At 34.5% G+C, this 15,813-nt stretch overlaps 1 protein-coding gene and 1 long non-coding RNA gene across 3 annotated transcripts in view; one reads left to right on the forward strand and one right to left on the reverse strand.

Moving 5' to 3' along the window:
* Nucleotides 1-15,813, reverse strand: part of LOC114881749 (uridine phosphorylase 1) — a 73,097-nt gene that overhangs the window by 13,322 nt on the left and 43,962 nt on the right. For both annotated transcript variants that reach the window (XM_046289262.1, XM_046289261.1), the window contains exon 2: nucleotides 10,259-10,382. In XM_046289262.1, the coding sequence (XP_046145218.1) occupies nucleotides 10,259-10,382 (124 nt within the window). The remainder of the gene's footprint in view (nucleotides 1-10,258; nucleotides 10,383-15,813) is intronic.
* LOC123988601 overlaps nucleotides 6,781-15,813 on the forward strand; it is a 40,760-nt gene continuing 31,727 nt past the window's right edge. The window contains exon 1 of the long non-coding RNA XR_006830225.1: nucleotides 6,781-6,900. This is a non-coding gene — a long non-coding RNA (uncharacterized LOC123988601). The remainder of the gene's footprint in view (nucleotides 6,901-15,813) is intronic.

Consider the following 15,813-nt stretch of genomic DNA (forward strand, 5'->3'; position numbering starts at 1 on the left):
TCACTCATATTATTAGAAATTCTTTGACTTACTTAATTGGAAATACTTGTATTAGATACTTGAAATTGTGAATACAAATATAATAAAATATTTTAAAGATAATCAAATTTGTGAAGACAAAAGTAATACTTAATAAAATTTTCAATGGTTTTAGTGTGACCGTCAAAGGGTTAAGGGTGGCAATTCGATAATGGACTCGTCCGGCGTTTAAGTTAACCGTATGGCAACTCTCAGTCGCTACTTTGCAGCAAGTCTCACTAAATGTAAGTAATAAATAATTACTAATAATTAAAATAATATAGAAAAATCTTTTATTAAAATTATTTCGTACTTGAACTTCAGTTCTCCATTATATGTTTTGAAAATTTACTTGCTGTGCTTCTTCAACAATTTCCCAGTGATTTCTTCCTAAAACCTATCATTTAAGTTTTTCAATGAACAATTCAATTTTTGAATATTAAAAATTATGTATATGTTACATAGAGGGCATAAGAATGGGGCATGGCACAACAAAGGTTGAGAAACACTGCTCTAAGGTGATAAACCTGGTTCAAAAATTGAAATTTGTTTCAAATAAAACTGAATAACATTTAATCGTATAGAAAAATAATTAATATTGAAGAAAGAACCCCAATTTTAATTTAATCTTGTACTTCATGCTATTCTCATTTTTTAAATTGTACACTGTTCCTTTGAGAATTATTTTTGCAATATATGAAAACACATGGCGGAAAATGCGCATTATTATTCTACTAATAAATTAATTGCAAAAGAGTTTAAGTGTTTTTAAATCATTGCAACAGAAACTATTTATCTGTTTGCTTCAGATTCATCAACAGTTCTTTGACTATATGTTTTTGGCCGCTTTTATAAATAATGCAATTGCGTATAAAATTATTGCATAATGTTATGTATTTAACTAACTCAGCTGGCTGATGATAACTTTCATTCATTTCTCTTTATCGAGCGCGGAAAATTACAGAGCGTTTTCATTTTTTAATTGCTGCTTAATTAAAATAATGAATTAGAAATTCTTGATAAAAAGGTGGCAATCAAAGTGTTAATCTTTGAACAAAGAATTAGTAACCTATTCAGTAGCGTAACTAGGGGGTCAGAAGAGTCACTTGACCCCTTTCAAAAAAATTAAAAAACCCTTTTTTTATTCTAAATAAATACCGGAACATTTTTTATAAATTTCAGAAAATGTTTTCAGAATTAAAAAAAAATAGAGAAGATTAGGCTTAATATTTTTACAATAAGGTAGAAAAAATTTTTTTACCTCCCCCTCATTGTACAATTATGGTCGTCTTATTGAACCAGTACTTTCCTTTATGGAAGAAATATTTTCCATAAAATCGGATCGTTATAAGTGTTAACATAATCATCTTTTCAACAAAGTCTTCGCCTACTGTTTTTGTACAAATTGAACAAAATTGTAAACAATAGTTTGTACATCATTGGCATACAAAAACTCATGGTTTATATTATAAATATGATTAAAATTGACTCTGTAAACTGAGAAATTTCAATTACTAAGCACGTGTGCGTTTCGGGACGATATAAAGTCAGTTTCAAATGTTTTATAGCGGATGGTTCTTTGTTAATACATTACGTCAAACATGCAAAGTGCAAGGGCAGATGATGTAACTATTTCGTGACCTCTGTTAATTACAGTAATTACTTACGTTAGGCATTGATATACTTTAGCGGAACTGCGTATTGTAAAAAGAAAAAGTATAAAAACGGGGTTCTTACCATTAGACGGCGTTACATTTTTTATTTTAAATTATATAAATTATTCACATGTTTTTGTTGAAATGCATCTTGATTTTTGTCGAGAAAAAGAATAATTTTATATGTTAGTTGATATTTCATCTTTTGTTTATTTATTTTTCTACTTTATTTGAATTTTGAAAGTAAGCGCCGGTATTTCTAGTGTTAAAAAGCTGAAATTATTAAGCAACAATTAAGTCGCTCATTTATTCAATTAATTAACTACACAAAGTAATATAAGTTGAGTATCAGTCAAGTGCTTTGGCACCAAAATTTAAAAATATTTAAGACGTAAATTAATAAAATTGGTTTGTGAAGGATTCAATTGTTATTTGAAGTGTTTTGTATTTCTACAATTAAAATGTATTACTCAATTATGCAGTTGATTTAATGCACAGTATCAAGCACAATAGAACTTCCCTAGTGAAAATGGCATTCTAGGAAAATGAAAGGCCATCTTTATAAATTTTTATTTAGGAAACTTCTATTTAATATTTATTTTATTATTAATATCTTATGGAATTTTGTATTTTGAAACTCAAATATTTGGACTTTAAAGCTTTGAAATTTGTATTTTCCTATGTTGAAATTTGAGTTTTGGAACTGAAATTTGAATTTCAAAATGTTGAAACTTAGCATTCTAAAGCTTACAAATTTAAATTTCAAAAATCTGAAAATAAGTATTCTGGATATTAGAAATTTGAATTTCAAAATTTCGAAACTTAGCATTCTAGTGCCTACAAACTTAAATTTCAAAATTCTGAAACTTAGTATTCTGGAAATTATTGATCTGAATTTCAAAATTTGGAAATTTCGCATTTTGCAACTCTAAAATTTGAATTTCAAATTGTAATTTTATTAAAACGATAAAGCACGTCAGCTGGTATATTAATTTTGATAGCTCCTCAAAAAATCTTAAGTCATTTGGTTCAATTTTAAAAAGAGTACAGTAAAATCTCTCTAGTTGTCCGTAAGCTGATAAGCGAAAATGGACAATGTGGGCAGGATAGACACGATATTTCGAACCTCGCGGCTGCTTTTGATCTCCGGCGACAAGTCGTGAAAGAGAAGATTAGCATGAGAGCCGTAGCCAGTGCCGGTTTTAGCAATATTGGCGCCCTGCGCAAGATTATCGTGGCGCCCATTCAGGAGCTCAAAATTTTTAAGAAAAAATGACAAGGTAATAATATGAAACGATGAATCTGTTAAACTACATAGCAGCTTTATTAATCTAAACGGATATAAGTGAATAAATATTAGGGACACCGGGCTGCGGTACCCCCTACAGATCTAGCGCCTTGGGCGATTGCCCGACCGCGCCCCACCCTAATGCCGGCCCTGCCCGTAGTAGCCCAGAAATTAACAACAGTTTAACTTTCTTATTTTTATAATTTTCTGGATGCAAATTGTTTTAACATATTGGTACAATTTTTCTGATTAAAATGAGACCAAACATGAAATAATTTGGACTATATGGACGAAAAAAAAATTCGCATTGGGGATATTCCCTTGTACTTAAAATAAAGTAAATATGCGCCAAATTATATCGTGTTTGGTCTCATTTTAATCAGAAGAGTCTGGCCAATACGTTTAAAACAATCCATAGGTAAAGAAAATTAATATTAAAAAAATTACAGTGCTTTATTATAAACTACCAAACTAACTCTCATCAATTTCACTGTCAGCAGGGCAACAAACGGACAACTAGAAAGATTTTACTGTATTCTGTTTTAGAGGGTGTCAGGATACTTATGATCAGGGGTGCACATTAGGTATGTGTCCCACCAGAATAATTGATCCTTCTCTACTTAAATGAAACAATAAAATGATAACTTTCAATAGCAATGATTTTTGTAATTAAATAACTGGGAAGATGTACGATTTCGAAAATCATTTTCAACCTGTTCCTGCTTAAATTTTCGACTATCTGTACTATTGAATATGAAGAAGGAGCATCAATACTGGAAGCACGCTTTCCGTGCTCGAATAGACATGCTGATCGATAAATGTACTTCAGTATCGCCGCATCTTCTAGTCTCTGATAAAGCTACTTAGAATTCTAACAATGCAGTACCTGGGAGAAGGTTCCCCTTCTCGAGAGTCATATTTTGAACCAAGAAGCTGTAAATTTAATTTGAAATTTTTTCCGGTTCGTTAATTATGTATTGCACATTGGTTGTTTCATTTTTCTAAATTTAAATCTAAAAATATTATATATAAAGGATTGTCTAAATTGAATATCACGTCTTCAAATTGAAATAAAACGCAAGGTATTTGGTTTTTGTACGGTTTCATTATTTTAATACAAAGTCTATTTTATGACATTAATTATGAAAGACAATATCATTCGAGTTATTATACACTCAAATATTTCCTTCACTCACTTTCGACCTTCCACCTTCTAAACTCTCCTTTCTTTTCTTCTATACCGTCATAGTCCAAGGTTCACCTTCCGAAATTCTTAACCCTTTAACTGCGGGTACTTTTAGCACAGCCGATTACATTTTAATTTTAAATTATATTACTGAAGCGATATTCTATTTAAAAAGATTTTTTTCATTGTATTTATTTTATTTTTATTTTAGTGGTATATAAGCCACAGCCGCTATTTGATATTAGCAAAAATTAACATGTTTATATACCACACCCACCTCTGGCTGTAATTTTAGTATGTGGTTTATAAACCACATCCGCAGCTAAAGGGTTAAATAGCCCGATTTTCTCGTGCTCGAGTTAGTCTTAGTTTTGTAACCACCCAGGGTTCATAACAAAGTTTCTATTTTCTGCAAAACGTCGATCCTCAATTAAATACAATTTAAAAAAGTGATACCCCATTCCCAGTATACAATATCGAGGCATTGTAGTAAATCGGGCATCACAGAATGTTCTTCTCTGCTGTTTTTCGCGAGCTCGATACATCTGATCAAATTTAACGAACGAGTAATTTTTCACGAGGAGGACATATCAATTGGCTGTCAAGATTCTGTGATTTAACACCATTACACATTTTTCTATGGGAATTTTTGAAAAGTAAAGTCTACGCCAATATAATCCAAAGATTATTAACGAGCTGAACAAAATATTACAACCGTTATCAATGAAATTAAATTTCAGTTATGTGAAAATATAATGGAAAATTGGGTCAAACACATTGGGTTCGTGAAAAAAAAAACCGAGGGGAACATTTGAATCATATTGTCTTTCAAAATTAATATCATAAAGTAGACTTTCTGTTAAAATAAAGAAACCATATAAAAATCAAATATTTTGCGTTTCATTTTAATTTGAAGATGTGACACTTAATTTGAAACCATTTACCTGGACTACAGTTCCAAACAATATGGAAAGTGTTATGAATAAGTATTGTGGAAGTTAGTAAAAAATAGGGATTACAGCAGTGAGATTCGAACTTCCTTTTTTTAATTGAATGTTTAAGGTCACATGCACCTTTCTGGTTATTAGTGACCACTAGGGATGGGATCAAGTTGTACATATGTATTCACGAATCCGAGTCAATTTCAATAACCAGGTTTCATTTCATAGGTTTCGATTACTATCAAAAATAAAAGAGTTTCAACGAGTATATTTGCGAAGGAATCATTTTATACAAGTTGGTTTCGAACTCTGGAATGAGTAGCAGTAGGATCGAAAATGTACTTGGAAGTAGTTCGATGTTATAAAGATTCGGGAAATGCGAATGGCTGACAAGGAAGGTTAGGGAACCCGGAAATTCCAAAAATTATGAAACTTCGCATACAAGTACAGTAAGTCATCCGTAATACGACCCTGTTTTCCGTTGGTGCCATAATTCGGTTTTAAAGGGTGAAAATACCCCTTGAAAAAAATTCGGAACTTTCTTTTTTGTGGAATATCTTAAAAACGGTGAGAGATATGAAAAAAAAGTTTAAACAAAAGTTACACAGTTCTGTTGTGTTTACAAAATGGCGTCAAGAAAATGTTGGGGGGAGGGGTAACTAAAAAATTATGCACTTTTCAAAAATTTTCTTGACGCCATTTTGTAAACACAACAGAACTGTGCAACTTTTGTTTAAACTTTTTTTTCATATCTCTCACTGTTTTTAAGATATTCCACAAAAAAGAAAGTTTCGAATTTTTTCAAGGGGTAATTTCACCCTTTAAAACCGAATTATGGCACCAACGGAAAACAGGGTCGTATTACGGATGACTGACTGTACTTGTATGCGAAGTTTCATAATTTTTGGAATTTCCGGGTTCTCTAACCTTCCTTGTGAGTCCATCGTTGTATCGGTCTCGGTTGCCATACCAATGGCGCCGAGGCGTTAAAAAGTGAAAACTTAAAAAACAGAAAACTATCGCAGGCTTTGGGCCAGTGGCAGCTCGCGTATAGGCACTGTGGAACTGCAGCACCCCCTATTTCCACTTGATATTATCGATAACATTTAATATGAGTCCTTGTTTCTTTAATTCTATTTTTATACTTGTACAGTATATAATCCTTAAGCTTAATGTCAGTAGCCATCCCCCCGTTTATGAAAAAGATACAAAAATCTTTGTATGGAACTGTACGCTCCACAATTCCAGTGGCGTAGTGTTTGACTGTGTGCGCATGCGCACATAGGAAGCTGCGCGCGAGGCTGCGCGGGAAAGAGAGCACTGTCGCTCCGGCAGTGCCGGTTTTTTAAAACAAAGGCTAACAGTTTTCTGGAGCAGCACCCTCACTAATTTTAGCTACGAGCCGCCACTGCAATGGGCTCAGACCCTCCAAGCTCCACTCTTGTGAACTTGATGCAAATTTTAACTCGGCGCAGAAAATCCAGGCAGCGCTGATGTCGCTTCTCTACATGCATACCTTGTATCACTGATTTTAACATACACAACTAAAGATATCGTGACGTCATGTTCCCGCGAAATTTGTCGCCGCGTTTTTCAATTGTTTCAAAATTTAAAGAGACTGAAGAAATATGGCGCACAGTGGGTGACAGTGGTGACAGAATTTCCAGGTTAGTGAATTCCATTATTATAATTATTACTATTGCTATTATTATTATTTAAAAAGATAATTTTTAAAATTTTTTCTACGTTGTTAGGTTTATCAATAACTTCTGCTGATGAGATGCAGCAACAGAAGGAGAAGATAGAAATTAAGTAAGTACAGAATTTTTAAAAATTGTTACTGAAAGCATTAACTGTTTATATTGCTGTTTTAGTAATATATTTAATTTTAATTATTAAAATGTATCTTAAAAGAAGGAGGAAGAAAATATGCAGCATCAGAGGGTGTATTAACGAAAACAGCAGGATGTTCTTCTTCCCCCAAGAGAGAAAGGATAAGAAGAGGATGGCACAGTGGGTGGAAGTATGTGACAACCCAAAGTTGGTGCTTCCACCTGAAAACTGAAGTTCCAGGTGATCTGTAGCAGCTACTTTAAAGAAAAATACTTCATGAGGAAAAGATTAACAACATCAGCAGTTCCAACACTGAACTTATTTGGTAATAACTCTTATATACTTTTTATAGCATATGTAAATAATTGTTAATGAAAACTATTATTGCAGAGGCTGTAATAAATATTGCATGTCAGAGGCAGCCTCTATTAAAATAGAGCAACAGGACACCTGGATGCAAATGAAAAGAAGAAGAAGATTGTAAGTATTCAGTTTACATATACAATATATAAAACCATTAACATGGTATTAATATATTAAGTATAATCTGTGAGCAGAGTGTGTGTTTTATTGTATGTATGATTGTGATTAATTGTATATTATTATTGATATATATATGTATTTATTATATTTTTGTAAAAATTTAATATATTTTCTTTTTTATACATATATTGTTGTCATTTTTCCCCTTTCATTATTTTTATTTTTGAAAGTTTTGAATAAGTAAGACCATGCAGACGTATATAGGGACCATGTGCTTGTGTGTGTGTGTACCTCACCGATATCATTTATATGTGTTTGTATCGCCACCAGCGCCGCCTGGATTTTCTGCGCCAAACTAATTTTAGTTACAGCATTAAATACGGGAGTTTGGAGGGCCTGTATGGGCTGTGATGACGATCGCAATATTTCCAGAGAAGAACTAATGTACTCGTAAAAGATTTGAATCTATTCAGCCAAGGTTCTAATATACTTGGAAGTACCATTTACGTTTCTTAAAATACTTACGAATGGTTCGAAGTTTCCTCGTCTGGGTTCGAGTCTACTTGAAAATACTGCTGTCTTCCTTCAAAGTACTTAGGAAACATTCAAAACTATCCAGTTAGATTCGAACCTATTTACAATACATGTACTTGATCCCATCCCTAGTTGCACCCTTTTCGTATTATACTTAGGGCAGTTGACCAAGATGTGTTCCATGGAGTTTTGAGTGTACGTGTCATTCTGTGAGGTGTAAGTGTGTCCAATTTGTGTGTCCTATTCTCATTCGTGATGTCGTCACTTGATCCTTGCTATCTAGATATATTACGGACTTTGTGTAATCTGGTTGGTCTGATGTTTCTCCATTCTTCTTTCCATGGTTCTATAATCTCTTTAGCGAAACACTGAAGAGATTATCAAAAATATAGAGAAACATCAAAAATATAGATTCGAACTTTGTTCTCCGTGCTATGATCATAGTATATTTTAAGTAAAAATTGGAATTTTAGTATTTAAAAAGAAAACTATCCAATAGCTTTGATAGCTATCGAAAGCTGTCAATCCTGAGTTCGAGGAAGAACGATCAATGTGACAATTTTCCAATTAAAGAATGAAATAAGTCCAATTAGATAACTAGCTCGTGTAAAAACACGAGTCTTTTTCCATTACGAGAAGAATAAAAATAAAGGAATAAAAGAATTTACCAGGAGGCATTCGAGTACCCGGATATTTCACGCATATATGAAAAATACATATATTTATAAAAAAGAATTTAAAAAAGAGAGAAGAATAAAAATTAAGAATTTAGCGGAATACAGGAGTATCTCACAGGCATCCGAGTACCCGGGTATTTCGCGGATATATGAAAAATACATATATTTATAATATAAGAGAAAGAATTTTAAAAAAGAGAAGAATAAAAATAAAGAATTTAGCTGAATATATGGGTATCTCACGGGCATCCGAGTACCCGGGTATTTCGCGGATATATGAGTACTCGGGCATCCGTGTATTCGGGTATTTCGTGGATATATGAGTACTTGGGTATCTCACGGGAATCTGACTATTTGATTACTATCGACTACTCGAATATCTCGTGGGTACTCGAGTACCCGGTTTAAATCAATAGCCCTAATTCGTACCCGACTACCTCATCCACTATGTCATCACATTCTACTGAAATTCCTATCTTCACGATTCCTCTTCAATGAATCCAGAAAACCCCGTTCCACAATATTTAATATTTACATACTTTAAAAAGTAATAGTTTTACAGCATTATCTTATTTAGAATAAGCTTTCGTTTCAAATAAAATTTGATTTTTTCAAATAACTAATTGAATTTTTAATTATTCTTATTCTTCAATATCTTTGGTATACCTTTAGCCGAAATTTCTGTAGATAAACTCTCGTTATATTGCCATACGTGCAATTTGTCGTTTAAAGTATGCTACTGCCACCCTTTGGTAGGCTAGGAAAATGATACATTTTTATCCCTCCACCTCCTCCCCCAAATAAGAGCTTGAATGTTTGAATTATTCATTTCTACAAACCTGTTGGCGGCAATATATTGAGAGTCTATTATAAATCTTATTCAATTATAATGCTTTGGTCAGTAAATAATAAAACATTTAATAAAACATACGCTAAGGTGACAAAATAAAACAGACATCATTCAATATTATTTTACCTCTTAGCAGGATTAAAAAAGAAGGAACAACAAAGTCTTAAATTTAATATACAAAAACAAAAATCTGTATACTTTTATAAATAAAATGAAACGTTTAAAATTTAAGGTGTCTTTTTTATTTTGTCACCCTAGTGTACCTGGAATATAATAACATCAAAATATCATCTTTTTTAACCGACTTCGAAAAAGGAGAAGGTTATTCAATTAGATCAGTATGTTTTTTTTGTTTTTTTCTCCTATATTTGTTTCTATATATAAAAAGTAATATTTTAATTTTATGCACGGTAGAATACTTTCAAAAGCCTTGTAGTTGCTGTAACTTTACAAACTGTGCAACCTTGCTGTAATACCATAAAGGCTCAACTTTAAACAGCAATATAATTTTATTTTTTTATAACATATGTTTACTAGTTGCAAGAAAAACGTAACTTTACACCTAACTCAAATTTTTTAATAAAGGAGTTTATTAAACCACTTTTTATGTATTCTAGTTACTTTTTTTTATCTTGATTAAATGTTATGAGGAAGGAGTCCAAAGAATCTAGTAAATAAATCAATTTCTTTATCAACCGTTTTATGAAATGCATTTTTCAAGAGAAGAACTACATGACAAAAAAGAGTTGCAAGGGAAAAGTAGACACGTATAAAGTGCAAAACTTTGATTTACCTTCACGTCACCGAACATCTCCACGAGATCGTGGGAACCGCTACCAAGAGCGAGATGGTACAGGATGTCCTGATCCATGAGCTCGATGTTTGGATTTCGGAGCCGTACGGATCCATCTGTGTATCTAGAAAAATACAACACAAAAATACATTTATAACAATTGGTAACATTTTCATGAAGAATTGAGCGTAGTGACGCAAATAGGTAGGGGACAGAATGGGGCTGGTCCACCTAAAAATCTGGACTCTGGAAGTTTTCAAACATGATGACTTTTAATATTCTGAAATTTTTTAATTCTATACTTTCACAATTGGAAACCTTTAAAATTCTAAAATTTAAAAATTGAAAATCTTTAAAATTTAAAAATTGAAAATCTTTAAGATTCTAAAATTTTAAAGTATCAGAATTTTTTAAATTTAAAATACCAAAATTTCAAAATTCTAAAAATTCCAAAATATCAGAATTTAAGAATTGAAAAATTTCAGGATTCTAAAATTCCAAATCCCAAAAGTTTGAAAATTACAGAATTCCGGATTTCAAAATTCTAAAATGTCTAAAAGACCTGGCCCACCCCAAGAGGAAGTTTAATAATTAATTATGCCAAAGATCTAACTTTGAATGCTGCGTATTCTAATTTTTGTCTATTTCTTTTACCTTACAAACAAAAGTGTATTTTTATCGCTTACAAAACGTGCCTCTGCATTGTTGTTTATTGATCCCTTTAATCAGCTGTTTACTATTACAGCTTTATTTATAGTCGCATATGATTCTTTAAGAATGACATCACATAATTGGTTTAGTGAAGTGTGAAATTTTATACCATCTTTTTTTTTTATTAATAACTCGATGTAACACAGTTTTGCGAACCTAAGAATACAACAGTGTTTTTGCGTTATTTTAATAAACTGTTATTTCATATGATAAAACTAGCCAGGGAACGTGGCAGTTCAAACAATAGAAATCTGCAGCACTGTAAAACCACTACATTTCCCAAAATTTTGTGTTCCGACCGTTCGACGGAACAGATGTGCGAGAATTTCTAAAGGAAGTTTATGACAGTTCTTCGACGAAAGGCTATTTTTGAGTTTAGGCATTTTAGCATTTTCTGGCAATAATCGTTTACCTTTTTGTACAATAGAGTCCGATTTTAAGTTTCGTTTTCGTCCTCAATAGCTCCGCTCATGTCATAAACTGGCTTTTCCGAAAATTAAAGTAAATTAAAAGTCGGTACAGTATTGATCCTGTAAGCGTTGGCCAGATCTGGCCCTTATCTATGTTTACATTGGCATGGTGCGCCGTAGAGTCGCTACGGCAAGGGGAGTGGTTCAGCATGGGTGGCGAGACTTCTTTTTCGAGGAGTTCCGCATGGGCCACGGAGGATTAAAGATCGCTAAACAGAATCTGACTTAAGTTATTTTTCTATACCCTCATCTCCTAAAATCCGTAATAAGCAACAGTTTTCTGGCTCGAAATAAGCAAATCTCTATCCCCACCTTTTCGTTTAATGTCGCCCGCAAAGTGGGAGGTCCGAGAAATGAGTGAGAGGTCCGTGAAAGCGAGAAGCCGATGTTTTGGGTAATAAATTGTCACGCTCGACTGAGCAGTGACATCGGTTAGTAGAAGAAGGATGGAATATATATAATGCTTTCTCAGTCTAGCATATTTGCCTTGAAATAAGCGAAATAGTGCGAGAATGAGAGGGCATGCTATATTCTATCCTTGTTCAAAAAATAACATCGCTGCTTGGCCGATCACTTTATGATTTGCCACTACCTCGGATCTCTCACTCGTTTCTCGTGTTTTCTATCGTCCCGTTTCGAGAACAAAGTCGAGCCGAATAGCCTACCTGCTCCGTAATAAGCAACAGGCCAGACCCGAGCGTGTTGCTTATTACGGATCAATACTGTACTTCGTAACGGTACCTCAGCCTTCGAGAGTCAACCTGGATGGAAAAACCCCGGCGCACAGTGGGACAAAGGCTTTCGACGATCAAAAATCTGTAACTTCGGTTCTATTGGAAATATTTTAATGAAATTTTGAGAAGTTTTTGCCTATGTTATGGTACTTAAGTTGTACCAATATAAATCATATAGAACTACAGGGCGTCCAAATATTCACGTATAAAGTGTAACGCGTTCAATATCCTTCACTTGTTAGACATATTGTAAGCGCCAGACAGAATCCCCATCTAGCGGGAAATCAAATGAAATCCTGCGACTAACGCGATCGCGAAATATCCGCGAGGGGGGAGACAGTCGACGAAGGACCGTTGAATGGTGTATGTACACTGAGTTGCAATGAATTTGTCGCAGTGAAGTTGGCTCCAGATTTACTGACGCATTCATGCAGCGTCGGTGAGCCAATGGCGAGATCCGTTCACCGACGCTGCGGCGTGAATGCGTTAGTGAATTTGTAGCCAACTTCACTGCGACAAGTTCAATGCAACTCAGTGTACATACGTACGATAGAAAAGATTTGTAAGTGCCAACAAAGGATCGCTTCGCCAAGCAAAGATATAATTTTGTACAAGCATAACATTTTATGTATAAAAAGGAACTTATGCAAATACATATTGTTGAGCTGCATTTCATTTTGTTATACGAGAGAATAAACACTTGTTAAAGGAACGACAAGGTGTTGGGATTAATTACGCTGATTCTCGACCACGTATCGCCAAAATTCCTTACAATATTTTATGTCATTTGTCGCAATCGTTTAATGGAGGGGGTTTTCGTCTCCCCGGACGCCTTGAGTTCGGGCCGGGGAGCGATAGGTGGCTGCGAGAGGAACCGTGCTCTCGCAAGCGCTCGCCCGGCCTGCGGCTCGAATATATACAACTTTCGAACCACGGTATGATAGGTGTCTGGGGCAGGGGTCGTCTGTTGTCAGCCCCACTGACGAGTCTAACAGACGATCCCGAGACGAAACACCGTTTGTTTTCTTTCGACTGCTACAAATCAGAAGTGGGATCGCCACGTGAGACCGTTCGCGGATGTCGCTACTCGCGTGTTGTTGTGTTGAGACTTTCTCGGTCGGCGTGTTACAGACAGGCGCAGGTAGATGCGCGAAGTACTGTGCTGTGTGAGGATTTATCGAAATAATGCGGGGCCAACGGGCGTAGTACTCGAATATTTCGGATAAATGATATGGTGGTCGACGAAGGACGAGAAGGCGGAGGGAACGGGGAAGTGACCGAGGACGGTCACGACTATCAGGATGGCCGAGTTGTGTCGCAATCGTTTAATGGAGGGGGTTTTCGTCTCCCCGGACGCCTTGAGTTCGGGCCGGGGAGCGATAGGTGGCTGCGAGAGGAACCGTGCTCTCGCAAGCGCTCGCCCGGCCTGCGGCTCGAATATATACAACTTTCGAACCGCGGTATGATAGGTGTCTGGGGCAGGGGTCGTCTGTTGTCAGCCCCACTGACGAGTCTAACAGACGATCCCGAGACGAAACACCGTTTGTTTTCTTTCGACTGCTACACATTTAACAAAAATTTGACTCAAAACTGTTAATAACTATAAGGGAAACGGATTTAATAATTAAAAAATGAGGGGAAACTTCCGAAAGGCCCCATCACCCCAGGATATCCAAACTTCGGATTTATAGTAATTGATGGACGAGAAATCGAATGAGACCATTTTCAGAACTGGCAAATAAACCGTTCTCGAAATATACAGGGTATTCCAAAAGTGCGGAAAGCCCCTATTATCTTGATAAGAACTCATTTCCACGCAAAATGACTAACCTAAAATGACTAACCCTAACCCTAACCCTAACCTAGGTTAGGTTAGTTATTTTCCGTAAAAATGCGTTCTTATCGAGGTAATAGGGGGTTTCCGCACTTTTAGAATATCCTGTATATCTCGAGAACGGTTTATTTGCCAGTTCTGAAAATGGTCTCATTCGATTTCTCGTCCATCAATTACTATAAATCCGAAGTTTGGATATCCTGGGGTGATGGGGCCTTTCGGAAGTATACCCATTTTTTTATTTTATTAGTTTATTTAATGTCGCATCGACTAGATGTCATTAGCGACCACCATTTACATTAATTACATGAGCTTAGTACAGTTATTATACATATGTGATCAGGATAGAATGTCTATCGTGTATGTCGGATATGTATTATACATATGAGATTAATAATACATTTTAAACGTTGTAGTTTATAAGTCCTGCGTCCATCCTAAAATTTTGTCTATTTCTTCAGTTTGGTCTAAGCAAGTTTTGAAAGCCTTGGTTAATTTGTTTTTTTCTTCCTGATAGATATACAAGGTGCCTCACTTAAACGGATACAGAGCTCTTATTCCGTAACTGTTAATGATACAAAAAATTGTTGATATGGAAATTGCATGGGAAAAGGGGGTCTATGTTTTCGCCGAAGTGAAAAATCTTTTGCATTATTAATTTAAGAGATATGATGGTCAAGTTTTATTTTTTAAATGGAAATATATATATTTTCCAGATCATGTAATAGTGCTTCTCAAGACGAATTCATTAAGCTATAATGTATACGCCCGATTTTAATTAGTTTTCAAGATATAACGTTTACAAATTTCCCGATTTTCAGTAGGTACGTCTCGGTTTGAGTAGCAAGTCGTAAAAGTGACCTTATTGTAGCGGTAAGTGCCACAGCGGGGGTTTACGCTAGGAACGGCAGACCCAAAGAATAAGAAACCGCAACAATAGGGCCGCTTTTACGACTTGCTACTCAAACCGAGTCGTATCCACTGAAAATCAGGAAATTTGTAAACGTTATATCTTGAAAACTGATTATAGATTCTAAGCTATATGTCGGACTCAATTAGTTTACGAGATATTCGCGAAAAACTATTAGTACTATATAGATTATAGCTTAATGAATTCGTCTTGAGAAGAACTATTACATGATCCGAAAAAAAATATATGGTTCCATTTAAAAAATAAAATTTGATCATCATATCTCTTAAACTAATAATGCAAAAGATTTTTCACTTCGTCCAAAACATAGACCTCTTTTTCTCATGCAATTTCCATATCAACAATTTTTTGTATCATTAATAGTTACGGAATAAGAGCTCCGTATCCGTTTAAGTGAGACACCCTGTATGTATAATTCAAAGGGTATACGTAGCCAGATAAGATGGTCAAAAGTGGCCCTAACCCAAATTCGACTTGCAATAGCTCATTCGATAGCTTATCAAGAAAAAACAGTCTGTGCCAAGTTTCAGCCCTGTATCTCATCTGGGGGAGGGGCAAAAATGTAAAACACACGTTTTGGTCAATTTCTCTTATATTTGTGCATGAAAAATTCAGAAAAAGATCAAAAATGTTTCTATTCATGAGGCACATATTATAGCAGCTTTGAAAAGTTTTTAATTGAAAACCCAAGCTATAAAAAATCAAAAACTCCAAAAAATTCGGAAAAATGACGATTTTGTAAGGAAATTACTAAGGAAATATGTAATAAGATGTACATGTTGAATTTTTAATGAACAATAATTTAGAATCTACAAACAAATTTTTAATATTGCTTCTTATTTAGCCGCTCCAAGGTATATAACCTCTGAGGACAA

This window comes from Osmia bicornis, chromosome 16 (genome assembly GCF_907164935.1).
Source record: "Osmia bicornis bicornis chromosome 16, iOsmBic2.1, whole genome shotgun sequence".
NCBI classification, from domain to species: domain Eukaryota; kingdom Metazoa; phylum Arthropoda; class Insecta; order Hymenoptera; family Megachilidae; genus Osmia; species Osmia bicornis.